The sequence below is a fragment of the Ascidia mentula genome, chromosome 7, assembly GCF_947561715.1.
Source record: "Ascidia mentula chromosome 7, kaAscMent1.1, whole genome shotgun sequence".
NCBI classification, from domain to species: Eukaryota; Metazoa; Chordata; class Ascidiacea; order Phlebobranchia; family Ascidiidae; genus Ascidia; species Ascidia mentula.
In genome coordinates this window covers 4,083,776-4,101,388 of record NC_138572.1, presented here as the reverse complement: position 1 = coordinate 4,101,388, position 17,613 = coordinate 4,083,776, and the positions used below count along the sequence as shown (strand labels likewise).

At 38.9% G+C, this 17,613-nt stretch overlaps 3 protein-coding genes across 6 annotated transcripts; 2 read left to right on the top strand and 1 right to left on the bottom strand.

The window, feature by feature from the left end:
• Positions 1-557: 557 nt before the first annotated feature.
• Positions 558-11,804, bottom strand: LOC145907946 (sodium- and chloride-dependent taurine transporter-like). Of its 4 annotated transcripts, none has more exons than XM_082995080.1 (13): positions 11,771-11,804; positions 7,194-7,377; positions 6,722-6,853; positions 5,831-6,137; positions 5,251-5,383; positions 4,517-4,651; positions 4,320-4,423; positions 3,321-3,414; positions 2,824-2,967; positions 2,452-2,580; positions 1,891-2,100; positions 1,276-1,452; positions 558-1,112 (listed from the first exon to the last, which is right to left on the bottom strand). In XM_082995080.1, exons 2-13 carry the CDS (start codon positions 7,348-7,350, stop codon positions 1,044-1,046), a joined length of 1,791 nt encoding a protein of 596 aa, XP_082851206.1. In that variant the 5' UTR covers positions 7,351-7,377; positions 11,771-11,804; the 3' UTR covers positions 558-1,043. The 4 variants fall into 4 exon arrangements, with proteins under 4 accessions (XP_082851206.1, XP_082851204.1, XP_082851205.1 ...); XM_082995078.1 differs by lacking the exon at positions 11,771-11,804 and adding an exon at positions 8,926-9,075; XM_082995079.1 differs by lacking the exon at positions 11,771-11,804 and adding an exon at positions 7,588-7,639.
• On the top strand, positions 9,011-10,996 carry LOC145907947 (choline/ethanolamine transporter flvcr2a-like). Its single transcript, XM_082995081.1, has one exon. The coding sequence runs from the start codon at positions 9,011-9,013 to the stop codon at positions 10,418-10,420; it is 1,410 nt and encodes a 469-aa protein (XP_082851207.1). The 3' UTR covers positions 10,421-10,996.
• A 2,885-nt stretch (positions 11,805-14,689) lies between the features above and the next one.
• LOC145908386 (microfibril-associated glycoprotein 4-like) lies at positions 14,690-17,428 on the top strand. Its single transcript, XM_082995657.1, has 6 exons — positions 14,690-15,005; positions 15,298-15,404; positions 15,464-15,560; positions 15,920-16,016; positions 16,586-16,714; positions 16,974-17,428. Exons 1-6 carry the CDS (start codon positions 14,741-14,743, stop codon positions 17,155-17,157), a joined length of 879 nt encoding a protein of 292 aa, XP_082851783.1. The 5' UTR covers positions 14,690-14,740; the 3' UTR covers positions 17,158-17,428.
• The last annotated feature ends 185 nt before the right edge of the window (positions 17,429-17,613 follow it).

The window sequence follows — 17,613 nt, the reverse complement described above, 5'->3', positions numbered from 1 at the left end:
AAGCTACAATCACACACGTGTTTGTGTGAAACTTTGGTATTTGGAAAACGATCTCGATGCACAGAAATGCTACGAAACAGTTGATCGTCTGATTTGAAAAAAAACTAATTGCTACGCAATCCAAAAATGCAACAGAAGCAAGATGCTTTTCTTGTTTGTCGATGAAGGAAATCCAGCATTTAGACTTTTCAACATTTGATTCGCTTGTAAATTACGCATGTTTGAAGCCTTTTTTAATTATCAGTAGATTTTCCAGAACAGATTGTGATGCTGTTACTGACAGGCAGATTTCGATTTATAATTTTACTGACCTGGATAAAGCCTCGTTGTATAACAAGCGTAACATTAGAACAAAACCAATGCTTTTAACTGTGCCAGAAGATCAGATCCACAGAAACATTAATACAGAACAGTTCTTCTTTTTATGTCGACAACGATACGACCTGTTTCTTATGGTTTTAGCATTTATTCGTCGTGTATCACAAAAGATCGTACACTTTGCCGCAACAAAGGAATGTGATTCTTTGTATAGCTAATTAGCAACAGTTGAAGGTGGGCGTTCCGTAATTCAGTCGCCATTGTTTCCCACCTTTGCTTCAGGCTTTTACTGTCTGTAACCATTGTCACATTTAATTTTGATTGTTGAGAATGCTTTAATGTATGGTATTATACAGCGCTTGTTGCAAGCGAGCAAGTGTAACACAATATTTAGTGTAGGTACTGCGCATCTCGTAACATACAAGAGGTGATAGGTGACGATAAACAATATAGAGTCCATATAACGGAGTCTACAAGTTGGTTGCAGCGTACTTTTTGTTTGTTCAACAAGTAATCGCCGCCAGCAGATTTTCGGAGCGTGAAAATGATATTCATTTACTTTTCGTCGTCGCTAAAACAGAATACGCAAATTATAGTAAACGCAAGCATAGTAAATTTCACTTAAATATTGAACTGGAATGTTGTGCAGTACAACACAAGACAACCTAACACAAAATGCTTGAATTTCCCAATCTGAATTGTGACTTGAATGCCGATTACAAAAATTATGCTTTCGTAGTTTCATTCAGCGGTTTGTCTTCTGGAGACTTTTTCGGCGCTTCCTTACGCAGAATCTAGAAAGACAGCACGTTTAATACAAAAATAGTCAATGTGCTGCTATGGAACTTCATACAGTTAACTTAAATTTGCAAAACAAATTGCAACGTTAAGAAACAATAATAATGCTCTACACCAGGCAAAGCACACAAAACGTTCTCTTGAAAAAAATAATTCCACCTTTTTTAAGTTTCCCCCCTTTTTCCAAGTGGTAAAGGTGATGTACACAGCATATCCAGGGATCATCACTACAGAGCTGAAACTCATCAGATGAGCTATGGCCTGAGCCCAGGCAGGGTAAACGTACTTTAGATATGTCAAAGGCTTGTGGGCCGTCACGTAATACACTGCTATGATCTGTAAGAACAAAATTGTGCGTATTGTCAGAATAACATATATATTTTTATAGGCAGAAAGTATGAGCTATGTCTTGTGTCCAGACAAGGCTAACGTACTTCAGATACGTCAAAGGCTTGTGGGTCGTCGGGTGTAAAATGGAATCCCAAGGGTTCAACGTTAATAATTTTATAAAATGTATTTATAAACAACATGAAACAATGCAAAGTCCATCTGCAACGAAATTTGTTTAAGTTTGTTTTGGTTAAAAGTAATACGAAACGCATTGCAACTTTCAAGGAGAAGCATGTGCTACGAACTTGTGCACCTTTTTTTTAAAGTCAAAGTTGTCAAATTTAAACTTTAGGCTGGTTGATTTTCCATGACCAAGAAGGCTTTCAGTACAACAACACACTGAAGTGGAACATGTAGCTAAATACACTAATAATGACTTCTTACCACGCAAACGACCGGGCAAAGAAATTTCCAAGTAACACAGAGCCACGTCTTTCCTCCTCGTCTATTACCAATCATTTCCGTGATTTCATTCCAATAACTATCGAATCCAAACAACCAGGCAACGGCCACGCATTCACACGCCGCTATTAAAAACAAGCACCACCCGGCTGTTCCATAGTTGTTGTAGATCTCGAACACGAAAATGCCGCCCTATGTTGACAAATACAAGAATTACAAAGATGATTACATTATCAAATGATTAAATGTGCCGTATCAGTCTTATGTCTACAAACTAAATTCTCTTGGTTTGGCATTCTTTGAGAAGACTGACTTTTGTATCGAAAAATGTACACTAGGTGTAAATAAACCCGATGTAGCGAGTGGTACTCGCGAAAGATAGTGTACATTTTTCAATACAAAAGTCAGTCTTCTTGAAGAATGCCAAACTAAGAGAATACAATGATTTGAAAAGATGTTTTTGTATTCCCCACGGGTATATATGGAGTCAACGAGCAGAGATTTTATGATTTTAGGCCCCAAATAAAATGGATAAAAACTTACTTCGGTGACCATCGACAAGCCAGCGAGAAAGAGTATGACGCAGGCGATTGCATGGTAAAGCTCTTTCCTCTTTCTCAGCATTGCAATGTTGTCGAAGAATATTGCCATCAAAGCCTCTTGCATGATAAACTACAACAAACAAATAACAGGGAACCTGGTAACATTCTGCTTTGGTATAAAAATACGCATATGGTATGAAAGAGAGATCACATGGTTTTATTTTATATTTCAGCAAAATACAATTGAAACATAGATCGCATGGTATTTTCAAATTTATAGTGGTTCGGGCTTTCAAATTTTTTCCAATGCTGAAAATGAAACTTGTAGTGAAAAATATATTTGCATACATTCCACCTAAAGCCTCAATTTTACCAGGCTGTCAAACGCGATAAGAATCAGCATGAGGAAAAAGACGACGCTCCAGAATTGAGGTAGTGGTAGAAGAGATAAGGCTTCAGGGTAAGCAATAAACGCTAGACCGGGACCGGAACTAGCAACCTCTTCCACGGATGTGTTCTGCAAAGTGTTTTTGTAAGATGAGTTTATGGTATAAATCGCTTCTATTTGGTCGATAATACGCTACAGCAGAATATTGTTTAAATGCTGTAACATTAATACATGGATCTGTTTGTTTTATTATCACAAAAATGTATAAGGAAGGTGAACATTAAATGCACGGTAATGATTAAGGATACGCGATGAGTCCACGCCGAGAATTTGCAATCATGCAAGTCTTTTAAAGTACAGGAAACGAACAGGGATATTTGAGAACTACATGCGCACGTAAGCGCTTTTAAGTATAAAACAAGCATTTCTCCAGAAGGGAAACCTTTATTCACGGCTACGTGATAAACACATTTAAGATTTACCTGATAATGAGCCATGAATCCAAGCGAAGAGAAAACGGCCAACCCGCTCACAAAACTCGTCAAAGCGTTGCAAAAAGAAAATATTCCGGCATCCCTAAGAAGTATACCACAACGAACAATTACACTTTCACAAAATTTTCGACATGGCTGAGTCGCCATCAATTGCGTTACACAGCTCACAAGCAAAGTTTAAAACACTGCTTTTCCTCGCTAGGAACTTGTGTTTTTGTCCACAAACCATTTAAAACGATTTAAAATCTTTTGCAAGGATGTTTGCATTGTGCCAAGGCAGTTATCACTGTGTTTATGTTAGGTTTGGCTTAATTTAAACATTATTCAACAGTTTTAAAGACTTGTTCGACCGACAAAAGGTTTTGTTTGGAAGCTCTGATGTTGGTGGGTAATGTACTGATCAAATAAATTATGTTTTTTGGCCAAGACCTGTTTTTTAAGTGGACGTGGACACGCTGTGGGATCGAACGCCAAAATGAATTGAATTATTGTGTAGTTGACGTCAGAAAACATAAAAATTAAATTGTGCCCTTTTATAAAAGAATGGAACACATTCCGGTTTTAGAATATGCCAGAAATGATGGACATCATTGGTTCTCCAACCGAGGTATCACAAACAGGCACTGGCCACAAAAGGCGCTAGGAAGTTCGACATTGTGCCAAAACGTGTTTCAAAGTGTTTTGGGCCAAAATTCTCCGCCTGTTATGGCTTCAGCAAAAAATGAGCAACAATAGTTAAACCGCGTTTTTGCAAATAACGCTGATTTGATTCGCGGTATTACACCCATTATTTTCTTCGCAGCTTCACCTTTGTTACATGGTCCTATATATCATGTTGCTAATTTCCCCAAAAGCACCTAATACCATTCAAAAACTTACTACTCTTATTGCAGCAGGTGCTGAACAACTGCTTTGAAGTTGTTTTGAATTCACACGGAATTACAATACGGAGCGTCGATACCGGTCGATTTAAAGACAAGGTCATACCGCCAGAAGTCATGGTGATAGTCATTGTAGCTCCCCAGGGTTGTAAGCGATCCGAAACCGATTGAAAATGAATACATAACCTGTGTTCCCGCCGCAACCCACACCTGTGAATATACTTGTGTCGATAAAATGCTTTTAGGTGATTTTCCTTTGTGCTCAAAAGCTAAGTTACTGTTATAAAAACGGTTGGCACCCACCTCGGGTATAATAATCTTTGACACGTCGGGAATCAGGTAATATTTAAGACCGAGTGTTGCTCCCTCTAGTGTCAAACCTCTTATCAGGATGACAATTATAAGAACAAAGGGTACCGTTGCTGTGATGTACACGATCTAGAAAAAAAAACCTGACTTGATCCGCTGTTTTGTATTTGATAGAATAACGTCTGTAGGGGCATTTAAAACGCACATGGATTTACTAACCACACGACTGCGCTGTCATACAGAGGCCCAATTTATGCTTGCAAAGATCGCATGTTTTACTCAACCTATAAAAGGTAATACCTTGGTTTTCTAATCTTGCATAAAGAAAACGTATATCAATAATGGACCACAAAGCAATGCTTTTGTCGGGAATCGAAACATTTAACTTGCCACGCAATGGCACAATATGACTGCGGAAATATGCTTTAGGAAGCCATGGATCATGAAATGTGATTTATAGTCTGTTGAGTATAATAAACGTTTTGTGATTGAACGCCTTCCTTTATCGACCGATAACATATGGAGATAAAGTGATGGCATATGAAGGGAAGATCACGAAAATTACCGAGTGAGTGAGGCGCAAAATATTGCAATAATATTGTCAGGCCTTATAAACAACTTTGTGTAGGTAGCTTCCAGTAACACAACTCAACAAACAAAAAGCCATTCCTTCACTTTGCACGTAACCATCATACAAAAAAGGTTGTAAACAATGCCGCCTGGCTTACTTTTGAAGTCCATTGGATGCCTTTAAACGTAGCAAAGTATGTGAGAATCCACACAGCCACCAGACATATCACCAAGTCCAAGCGGAATTGTCCTGATTCGTTGAGCGATGACGTCACTCCCAAAACGCCTTTGCTGTAAGCCGAGACGATAAGGTATCTGATATTGTCGTCAACTATAGTTCGTCTAGGCTTTTGGATTTAACTCCGTGCACACTGTGGCGGTTTATTAGGCGTTGATATTTGTTCAATTGACATAACAATTACACGCATTTACTTTTTAGGAAACCATCCTTATGTAATTGCACCCTAAATCAAAGCGTACTTGATTTACACTTCGTACTTTCATAACAAAAATCATCAAAGTACGTACATGCATGATTTTTGTCAGGCATTGATTTTTAAAAATTGATTCATGCAGCAAATGTGCCCTCAGCTCTAAATTACTGAGCGAAGAAATCACGAAACAAGGCAGATTTAATGAGTTTTTACATATCAAAACAATCTAAGATTTAAAAACTACAGGAAAAAGAAAAGTCAAAGCTAATGTGCAAATCATTACAAACAAACGTTTCGAACTTACAACCAATATTCGGTGGCTGACGACGAGACGTCAATGGTGGTATTGTGGAAAATGTTAACTGACAAGTTCGTTTTGTAAGCTGTGGGAGTTGTTAACTGCATCGTTCCCGTTGAATTCTCGGTAAAATTGCTTTGCACTTTGCGCTGACTGGCTGTGACGCACCCCGGGGTATTCCATGAGTTCCCGCATGTTGACCAGGGTAGGGGAGTGATGAAGCTCATAGCGAAGTACTTGAATGCCCAGGCCATGATCACGGCGTAGCATATGTTGCAGTTAACCACAATCATAATTTGAGCTAGTGCAACGCCTGGGACAAAACAAATATGGACTCTTTAATAACAAAGATCCGATGGAATTAAATGAAATCGGACGGTTAGTAAGTAGCAACATTGCCCATCACAATATGACAAGCTCAGTCTTTATTTGCGTTGACAAAATATAGGTGTAACACGTGTTTACGACCTTGCTACCACGTTATAAATGGCGAAATTACATTGTGTGTTGACTGGGAACATGCTCATTTTGCATGCAAATATTTCAGGATGTTTTGGCACGTTATTGCTTTGCATTTATATATACATCAAATTTCAGTAATAAGTCTTTATATATAATTTTGCATACAACCCCGAACATCCGCAATGCAAAACGTGTACGGTTTCTATCCGTACGAAAACATTAAATACAAAACAGTGTCTAAATAACAAGCTAAAATGGACTTTCGTGTTTTATTGATATTACATCAAACTTCGTCGCAAGTTTTGTTTCCAACCATTTTGCCTCAAAAACAATGGGATATCTTTGGCAGCAGTAAGTAATATACCTTCAATTCCAAGTATATGCGAAAATAGCCCAACTCTGCATGATTTAGGCATATCAAGTATAATTATATACCTTTAAAAATGGGTACAATGGCCCAGCTTTGCATGATTCCGCGTCGAACCCGTTGGCCCAGCGATGTTTCCATCATGACCATCGGAATCCCGATCACGAAAACGAAGAAGAAATATGGAATGAGAAAAGCGCCTAAAAAGCAGAATAACTTTATAAAAAAAATGTGTAGCAACAAATAAAAATGAATTTCTTGGCAGTTACATGGACTTTACTGCTTGTTTTGAACATATAAAAAGTTGGCATGTTGTCACAATGTGGATGGTCGGCATGTATTCTTCGTTTAGGTGAAAATATGTTTCATTTTAAAGAACAGGCATATAAAAAACTAATGAGAATCAGAAGGCTAATGATCGGTATTATTTTAAACTTGCTGAAGCTTGTGATACAAAATCGAATGTTTGTTTAATGTTTATTAACATAACACCAACGAAAAATAAAATGGCGGTCCAGCAAATTCTTAGTTCTAACGTACCTCCTCCATTTTTGAAACATAAATATGGAAATCGCCATATATTTCCTAAACCAATAGATCCAGCCAGCAGGGCCAACACAAAATCCCACGGCTTGGCAAAGGTTTGCCGCTTGTCATTTCCCCTCTCTCTTTGGGATTGGTCATTGGGAGCCTTCATTGTGTATTTTACATTCAAACGCTATAACTGTAAAAAAACAACAAGCACAGTCTGAAAATGACAAGATAAACACAATAAACAAATTAGAGTTACTATTCTTACTCAGCCCTGTTTCGCTTTAGATTAATTTACTTTTCAAATCCAAATGCAAAATTTCAACTACTTCAATGTTGAAAAATAATGCAAAAACAACTAATCGCATTATAACAGGATTCTAATGATATAGCGCTGTTATACCGAAGATCGCACTTGTCACAATGGAAACAGTTCTGCTCACGAAACCTGCCCATATGGATTGGGAATTCAGTCAGCGCTGTCACATTCACTAGATACGAGAAGACAAAAAAAACACGTTTTCTATTCAGACTGTAGTGTTTACGGACTATTAGGTTTACAAGCTTCGCAGCTCAGGCATTGAAACCAAGCTTGATCAGCCACTATTTCCCGACAAGTCGGAGCGAGATCTGCAAAATCAAGCCTGTAAACCTAATGATCTTAATACGATATCTGTGATCGCCTAGTAAGGACTTGCACAGTAGGGCGATCCTGTCTTATTACGTCATTGTATGAAATTACTGCGTTTACAGGCTATATTGTCATCCAGGAAGGCAAAGATTCATTTGACCCATTCAAATTACACCCAGTTTTATAAAATACCAAATACCCATTCGTTACGTTAAGCTACGTAAGAGTATCAATATAGTTACACCAAAAGCTCTGCTTAAACATTCTCCAACAAACCTAACGACTCCACAACATTGATCACGCGGGCGATTTAAACCTAACGTTTTTCCCTTCGAACAAAGCGCGTTCCTTTTCAGGGGACGCAGACACGGTGTAGAGTTTTCTTTTGATTAACCATCAGGCAAACAAGGCTTGTGCCTTTGGGCCAGCTGAAAATCCGGATCTACTAAAAAACTTTATGGCGTAAGTTCAGGATTAAATGGTTAATAAGTATCTTTCGCATCGAAAGTTAATTCCGTCACATGCCTGAATACAAAAAAAGCTTTATGAAATTGCCTGTGTATTTTCTGGCCACTTGTCACAATTTGCCCTAGGGTCAGCAAAGCTTTAACCATGCATTGTTTTGAGCTCTACGAACGGTTGGTTGTTATAGAAACAGCAACAGTTTGATGATATCATGTGTTGCTAATAAAAGTGTCCCTGCTTCCGGTAGTCCTATTGTGGTTCCTTTGTTCTGCCTTCGTATGCTTTTAATTTTGAAGCAATATTTTGTTTAACGTACTGGCGGGATTGACTTTATGCACTGTTGATGAACATAGGTGTAAACGATATGTTAGGCATTATGTTTAATGTAATACGCAATAGAGTCATTTCTTACAATGAGGTACAGACCACTAGGTTACAGTCCTGCTTACCTATTTAGCGTAGGCAAGATAGTTTCAAGTCAAACATTAGCTGCGATGATCATGCCTTTTGGGCCGAAACATTGCAGCTAACTATAGAAATGTTATTATTGTTTTAGAATAGTTGTAATTACTATGCTAAAGTGTAACCTTTGACTATGAATGTCTTGGGTTTTAAGAAAGGCAAGAATCGCGATGGATATTTTACCTTAATAGTGTGTACGGCTACCGCATGGTCTGTTGTTAAGTTCGTATTCAAAAGGATTTGAATCAACGAGTTGAAAGCTGAAAAGATGTGTGCGGCGAAACCTTCGAATTCTAGCAGCGACGATAATTCGACAAAATTATTCCACGGTCCTCAACCACAAGGAGAAAAAATGCGCTGGTTTGTACTGTCCAATTTTCTGTTGTTTGGTTCCATAGCTGGTGCTAATTTATACACCTTTGGACCTGTCAACGATGTCATGGCGAAGTACTTTCAAAAACCGCCGGAATATATTGACTACTTTCTTTCGTCTTTCTGGTTTACTGACTCGTTTGTGTTCGTGCCTTTGTCCGTCTTGTCCCTTCGTATAGGATACAGAAAAATGTACATTTCTCAACAAATCACCACCTGTTTAGGACTGGGTTTGATTACCATCGCCTGGTTCTCGCGCGATTGGTACCTATTTGTATTGATTGGACAAATCTGTACCGGTGCTGGTACAGTTATGATTTCACCTTTAGCCTCACAAATAGCAGCGACTTGGTTTCCAGCAGATGAAGTTGCAGTTGTTGTAGCTTTGGGTAATGTGTTGCCATGCCTTGTTGGCGGTTTGGAAAGCACGATGATCAGTCATCTGGTCGACGTGGGTATGGAATATCCCATGGTGAAACTCCGGTTTCTCATTTATTTCGGCTCCATGGCGAGTGCGCTTCTGGTCGTCACAATTTCAACGTTCATGTTCTTTAAAGAGCAACCGACGAAACCGCCAGGATACGCACAAGCGCATGTCGCTGAATTCACACCAGTTTCCCTTCCAACAGCGCTCGGTGACTGCGCTGTTTTGTTCCGGGAATTGATCAAGGATCGTCAATTTCTGGCTGTAGCATTTTCTTTAGTTGCCGTCAAAAGTGGCCAAAACGCCACGGTGACACTTTTGTCGTCTCAAATGCACTTAGCTTTTCCCAGGGAAAATCAGTCAGACCGAATTGCCGGCTACATGCTGTTAGGACTTCAGGGGTTATTAGCCATCGGTGGTTTATTGTGTGGATTGTCATTGAGCAAGTACCGAAATTACAAAGTCACGAGTGTTGCGGCCAATGCAGGAGTTATGGTCGCCTATGTGTTCGCATTTATCGGATTCGAAACACAAAGCGTGTTGACAGTTGGCTTTGGTACCTTTTTACTGGGTTTCTGCATGGGCGCCTCCATTACAGCTCATTTTGAGCTTCTGCGTGAGGTTACCTACCCCAAACCCGTCATACAGGTTACTTTACTCGTTATAGGTTTGGCAGGAGTGATCACATTTCTGCTAATTACAGCGGAAAGGGCTATCATAAAACAAGGAAGCGCCGTTGGTGCAGTCGCTCTGTCGTTTGGCATATCGTTGCTGTCAACTGTCTTGCTGGTGTTTCAAAAAACGGATTTGCGGCGTTTGAGAATGGACAAAGAGGAAGGAAAACCTATTCTCAACGAAAGACTACCTATTCTCAACGACTAGATAAGAACATTGATCTTGCGTTTTTGGTAAACAGCAAACGTTTTTCTGCTGATGATGGTCGGGAACGGAAAGCACTTTGCAATCGCGAACAATTTTTATCTGTGCGAAAGAACTTCACTAAACTATACTTCAGAACAAGGTTGTATAACTTCAACATGTTGCGTGTTTGTGTTGGTTGTATAAGTTCAACATATTGCATGTTTAAACCAAATTTCACGGACCGGAAATTATCTACAAGCAACTTGAACACAAACTTTTGCTGATGAAAATTTTCAGCAATGCTGAGTCAGCCACTTTTCGCTGACGCGAGCGATCGTGTTCCCGTTTGGTTTTAAACTCACGAACTTGGACGCACCCATTGCTCTATACCTGCGGAGCTGATTGACTAGAGTGCACACATTGTGGTTAAGTTACTCTAGTGCGCAACGCTCAACTTACCGGGCATTATTTCAATTACAGTCATCAAACTGGAACAACTTCCTCATGCTTTTACACGACAAGTGTGCTGCATTGAGATAACCTTTAGTTCTCAGCTGTAAGGTTCACTGGCACAAGGCATTGCAGCCAAACTGGACAAGTCACTTTTTTATGATAAGTCGAAGCAAGGTCAAATACTCTGGTGAAAAAGCGCATCTCTAGCCTCAATATAAAACGCTTTTTGACGCCATGTCACTCTGAACGAATAATGCCTCTTTTTTTGCGTGCGAAAAAACATATAAACAATATCTACGTGTGCATCATTGTACACAGAACACGAGCATCCGCGTTTGCCGACGCGGACTAAAGCGAGCTGCAATTTTTTGTATGAATTATAAATTTTGTTTTGTCATATTTTGGTGTACAATTTGCTATTCGAAATTTTGCGTATTAATTTGTCGACAGGTATTTTTCTGTTGGGCATTTGTATAGTCAGCAAGTTTGTAGTTCTACTACATTCTATGAAGTGCTTTTATTGCAATATCTAAAAAAACGTTTTCCACTTGTGAAAGGTGGTATGATACTGTGGGGCGAGAATAATTCAGTGAGCTGCCTTCTCTGAATCAAATGTGTCAAAGTGAAATGTGGGATATTTGTGTAATTAATCCCGTTGTTGTAATTTATTCAGATTCTGTCATTCGCTGATTGAATCGCTTTGACACTTTTTGCCGAATTAAATACAGCACACATCATTTATCCGTGACTTGCAAAAACTGTGTACATGAAAAACGGAAAAAATAACGTTTACTTTTGTGCGCATTGTGGTTAAGTTCCGTACGGAAACGTACTAATTGTTGCGGACTCGTTTTTACGTACGTAAACGGATTGCTTATACAGTAAACAGCCACATACACATGTCAATAATAGAAATACCTCTATTTACTATCTTCAAGGTCAAACTAGAACTGGAACCTTAACCTGCGCTGCCTACCACCTCGTACCTGTGCACGCAATAGTCGAATTTTTTAGAGACAGGTTGCACAAAAGACTTCTAAAAAATAGACTTTTTTAAAAAAAGGTACTAACATAAGGGATAAAACAATACCTGTATACACTCGTGCATAACTTCCTTCCACTACACCAGTGGTTCCTAACCAGGGTTGGGAACCACTGTGATAAACGTTTCCAGCAATTTTTCAGGTAAATGATTTGCTTTCCAGCCTTTTGGGGATTCTCTTTCTCTTTTAGTTTTTTCCAATTCTCCGGAGTCACCTACCGTGTAGCTATGATGTCACGTTTTCAATGAGAGCGAAACAAAGACTTACTCAGACACGGTTGAAAGCATGGAAATGAAACAATTCAAGCCAATTCGAATGCGCTTCGCTTAAACGCTCGTCCTCCGTTTTTTTTTGTGCTAGAGGAGCGCCCGAGCTCTAAATTGCTCTTGCGCCCAAACCGTTCAAAGGAGGTGTATTAAATTCGCTTGGAAATACGAACGGTTATGGGTGGGCGGTTTTGTTAAGTTTGTCACATTCCATAAGTAAACGATAAAGCATTAAAAGATAAGTGCTTGACATATGATTAAAAGTTGTTTTGGGTGTAAACCGTTCACTTTGCATGCAATGTAATAGAATCCAGCACACTTAATCTGTTGAAGTCTTGTTTTGTCTCCGATTCCATCGACAACGACATGCAGTTCAGGAGGACCTCGCATTTTCTGAGTGTTTGCCTACTTTTTACCACGTTGTTAACTCAATAAATGCAACCAAAACCACACGTGTAAGCACATGGGAATTATGGATTAGATTTGAATGTTCAACTCGTCTCATTTCCAGCTTATTACCTTCCGCTCGCACATTTGAACATGCTAACTGACATGATTTACTCAACTTCCCTTTTCTGAGTTATCCCCTGTTTGTCACGTGGCGTTTTCACCAACAGACGAAACAGGGATAAACACTCTGGAATGGTTGATCAGTTTCACTGCACGGTTCAATGGAATTGCGTTCATTGTTAAAAGCCTCTGATGCATACGATGTTATGCTTGTGTACAAGGTTAGGTTGACCACACAGTACAATGTGTTGAATGCTTATAGCTTACATAGTTACTGCTAACTGCACTAACTTCAGACCGGGGTATGGCAGGCAGTACTTCAAAATGCATGAACATTGCCAAGTAATTGGAAAACATCCGCTATGGATTAGGTTTCTGCCCAAGACTTTGAAACCAAACCAGCTGTAAAATTTTGGTTTGGGAATCGACACCAGCCATAAGGTTTCTATATATAGATATAGTATCATTGGTTTGACCACATGTTGTAAGCAACGCTATAAACAATATAAGGATTGCGTTTGTTATATTACAAAATACTGGACTATGAAGCTGCACAATGAATTATCTATAACATCCAAATACAACCTATAATCCATACATAAGGTAAAAAATATGTTACAAAATCATCCAAAGCATAGTGATACCTCAGACATAGCTAAGCACTTACGCAATACCTTAAAACTGACAACAAAAATGATCTTGTCTGTGATTCACAACGCATTTGAGTTTGTGTATGTGATGTACACACGATCTACAAAGAATTCTTGATTGAAAATAATGTTTAACTGACGAGGTTGGTTTTGTAATCTTGTGCTGTGTGTGAACATGCAAATATTAGGTGGCAATAAATTGCATGATATGTCTTTTTTGGACGATCATAATGAGTAATGATAATAACCACCCATACATCAGTAATATAATATCCACATCAGTTGTATTTCACAATGTGTATCACGTTTGCAAGCTTCTATTAAGAACGCCTTCAAATGCAGCAAAGTATGTGAAAATCTATAAAACCAGACATATCACCAAGTCCAAGTGGATTTGTTCGTATTCGTTGAACGATGACGTCACTCCCAAAACGCCCTTACTGGATACAAATGCCTTAAAAAATGGGCACAATTGCTCGGCATGATTCCGCGTCGAACCCGTTGTCCCAGCGATGTTTCCATCATGACCATCGGCACCCCGACCACGAAAGCGAAGGAAAACAAGGTAATGAGAAAGTCTCCTTTCAAGTAAAAGTTGATTTACAAACCTACATCGAAAAACATTGGGTTTTGGAAGCCAGTTTAGGGACTGGAAGTGGTTCAGAAAAATCTGTACATATTCGTATGATCAATACAGCTTTAAAAAAACGTATTCGAATCCAGTAAATCCAGAATCTCTGTTTTTGAATCATAGATAGAGAAATTGACAAACGTTGACGATTTTTCCACGAGAGCGATCTTCCAAGTCCGCCAATAGAGCTTAACATCCCAAAAAATTAAAAGCAGACAAAAAGCTGTACGTTGAAATGTGCAACAAAGATTACCACACTTTGATGTATTGAATTCCTCTCACAGGCATCATAATCTCTTATCTGCACGATCCTCAGCTTTCTTCACATGTGGTTTTCAAAAGAACCGCAATCGTACGATCAAGCGCCCATTCAAACTTGTCGGCACAGCAAAGTGCTTTTGTCAGTACAGGAAAGTGCCGTAAAAGAGTTCAGGCGACTATAATTGAAGGCTGAATTGAGTTTGCACGAACAGATTTTTGTCGAAGGCAACGCTGTAATGTTGCAGCTTGTTCTGTTGGCAAGACTTCAAACATGCAATAACAACAGTTTTCTGCAGCGTATTACATGAAACAGTTAGACTTGCGCAAAAAGAAGTTAAAAGGGAAAGGAAGATAGTTGCAATAAAGCAAAAACTCAAACTTCCTACATAATTTACGTGTTTCTTGGCATTTCTGTAATGTTTATTTAATTTCTTGCACTCATCAACCACATCTTATGTTTATCGGAAAGAACCGTTCTGAGCAAAGTCTGTAATAAATAACACGACTTACAGTGGGAAAGAGTGAAGATGGGTTTGTATTCGAAGTTATTTTTTATATTCCTTGGCGTCCAACAGTTCAGCATCGGCAACAGTCAACAAAGATGCAGCTACGTCACTGTCCCAGTTTGCGATGATGACGTCACAATTTCACCAGGACAACTGGGCGCAAGTCGGGGACAAAAGGGTGACGTTGGTCCACCGGGTAAAATGGGTCCTAGTGGCCCCAAAGGGCAGAAGGGCGAACCTTTAGCGTTCGCAGAATTTCAAGCAGAAATTAGAAGCCGATTGGAAGGTGATTTCTTGACTGACTGTAACTAACAAACGATTTGTAAACCACTCTAAAAATACTGTATATTATTGATTTACATTCAAACAAATCAACAACTTTTAAGCTATCATATCAACTTCCCGTAAGTAATGCAAAGGCGAAATACAGCATTTCGTTTGCAATTAGTGTTACAAAGGCCATTTTCTTTTGTCTGTGGTTGCTCTACGACTTTACAAATCATCGTATACTATTGAACTGATATGTAAACATGCCAATACGAATTTATTAAGGTTTAATTGCCATCAATTACGTTTAGCATTGGAGTCCCGATTTTGCGTTCCACAAAAATGTTCAGATAGTTTGGTTAACGGACATCAAACTTTATGCAACGGTGAAGAGGCGTTTTGCGAAAATGGATGGACCGTGAGTTTGCAATGTTTAACAAATGGACCGCGTAGATGTTACCCATGTTATTTTGTCAGGTTTTTCAGAGGCGATATGATGGCTCCGTAAATTTTCAGTTGAACTGGGCAAATTTTTCTAACGGTTTTGGAAACCTTTCAGGAGAGTTTTGGCTAGGTCAGAGACTATTGAAAAAACTTCTGCTTTTGCCGAGGATTTTATACTTAATAGACTTAACTAGAGTATAATTAAATATGCCCCATGGTGACTTGTTGAAGAAACAAAACGCTTTTAAGAACATGAAACATCAATTAAATCATGTCTTAATCGAATGTTAATTTCGTTCAAACTCGTTTCTGTATACCTGGTTTTATGGCGTATCAGAGTGATATTTATATATATAAAGTCAACCTACGGGGTCTCATCAGTGCAGCTTGGTGGTTGTGTTTGTTAGACGGCCTTGCCCACCAAACGGTCAGACCAAACTTCCACTTTGCGGTAAAAGTCAATATTTATTCGACTTTCGTATTCTCCAGGCTTAAACAAAGTTTACCGGATAACTAAGGGAGATACATGCCGCCTTTTGATCGATTTGTGGGATTTTGACGACAACTACGCCTACGCAGAGTATGGGTAAGCACGCTAATGTAGCCAATATTGTCCGTGTCGTGCTACATCCAAGGTTTGAATTGTCTGCTTGCATTTTGTTCCGCTACACCTTTAATTGTTTCTTTGCACTCTATATTTCTCTTTTGATATATGTGCGTTATGATAGAACTATACGGTGTTATTTGCTTAACTATAATAAATACTCTATACTCTTTAAAACGTTTGTACATGTACTGTATTAGACATAATGCAAGCATTTTAGCAGTATTTTGCTTTTAAACGCAAGGTCATGCCTCCTCATGCGTGTAGGGAAGTTAACGTTATTAAAATCCAAGTTAATGTTAAGTTTGCTTGCACGAGGCTTTGAACAACTTATCTCATGTGGTCCTCCCTCATGCACATCACCATTTTGCAAACCTCTGCCACACAGTCTTTCATGCCGACGCCTAGACACAAATCCCGATCGGGCATTCACTCTAGCATTAATCGCATGTGTGCCTGATAGTTGAATAAAAATACTGATATCTAACTAGTATCTTGGAAGATTGTGCAATAACCTAGGTTAGTCCTAGTAATCACATTTTGTTCTGTAGTTCATTCAGGATTGGACCAGAGCCAGACAACTACCGTCTCCATGTAAGTGACTACAGAGGCACAGCTGGGGACTCTCTTTCGTATCATAATGGAATGGCTTTTTCTTCTAGGGATCGCGACAATGACGTGTAAGGAACCGTGACATTTAAAAATATCCGGCCAATATTCACAATTCTAAAAAAATACTTTCAACAAGGTATCACGAAGGCATGTGTTTTCGAAGGTACATTTATTATATATGTGCCTTTAAAGTCCAAGTATATATTATTGCGGAACAAAATTTTTAGAAATTGTGTTTCTGGTGTAATGTTATTTTTTTGTGTTTCTAGTGCAAATGTCTCAATGCAAACCTCTTTAAACCAACACCTATGTTGTATTTTTATGCAGGGCAACTGACCATTGCATTTTTCGTCATGATTCCGGTTCATTTTGGTTCAAAAATTGTTTTCGTGTTTCCACCAACGCCCCGTGGGGACGCAGCACCAAGGCTTGGGACAAAATTGTGTGGTTTGATTGGAAAGGCAGCAGTGAAGCCATGAAAGCAACCGCAATGAAATTCCGTTGCGACTAATATCGCATAATCACTTCTGTTTGTATTTACTACGACAATGTAGGCTACTTGCAGTATCAGTTACAAACAAATACTTTAGTAAAGTCCAGAAATTAAAATGCATTCAAAAAATGTTCCCTACTTCCTGCTGCAAATTGTTTTTGTATACCTACTTGTGTATGGCTTTATTAAAGTTCCCATGTACATAGAGACCGTATAGGGCGACAAATTTAACATCTGTTGTATAGAATTATTTTCGATAATGTCGGCTACAAAACCTTCTTCAAGCTGTACCACCAGCATTTATTGCCTGGCCGATGTCCTTAATGCTTGTGTGACAATACAACTAGGTATAAAATGTTCTTGGTAAGGAGGTTTATGGTGCGGATTGTGTGAAGCGTAAGATGAACAGCTCTGCTGTTAACGTCTTGTGAGCAATCAGCATGACGTTTCATTTTCTATGAAACATGCCCAAAA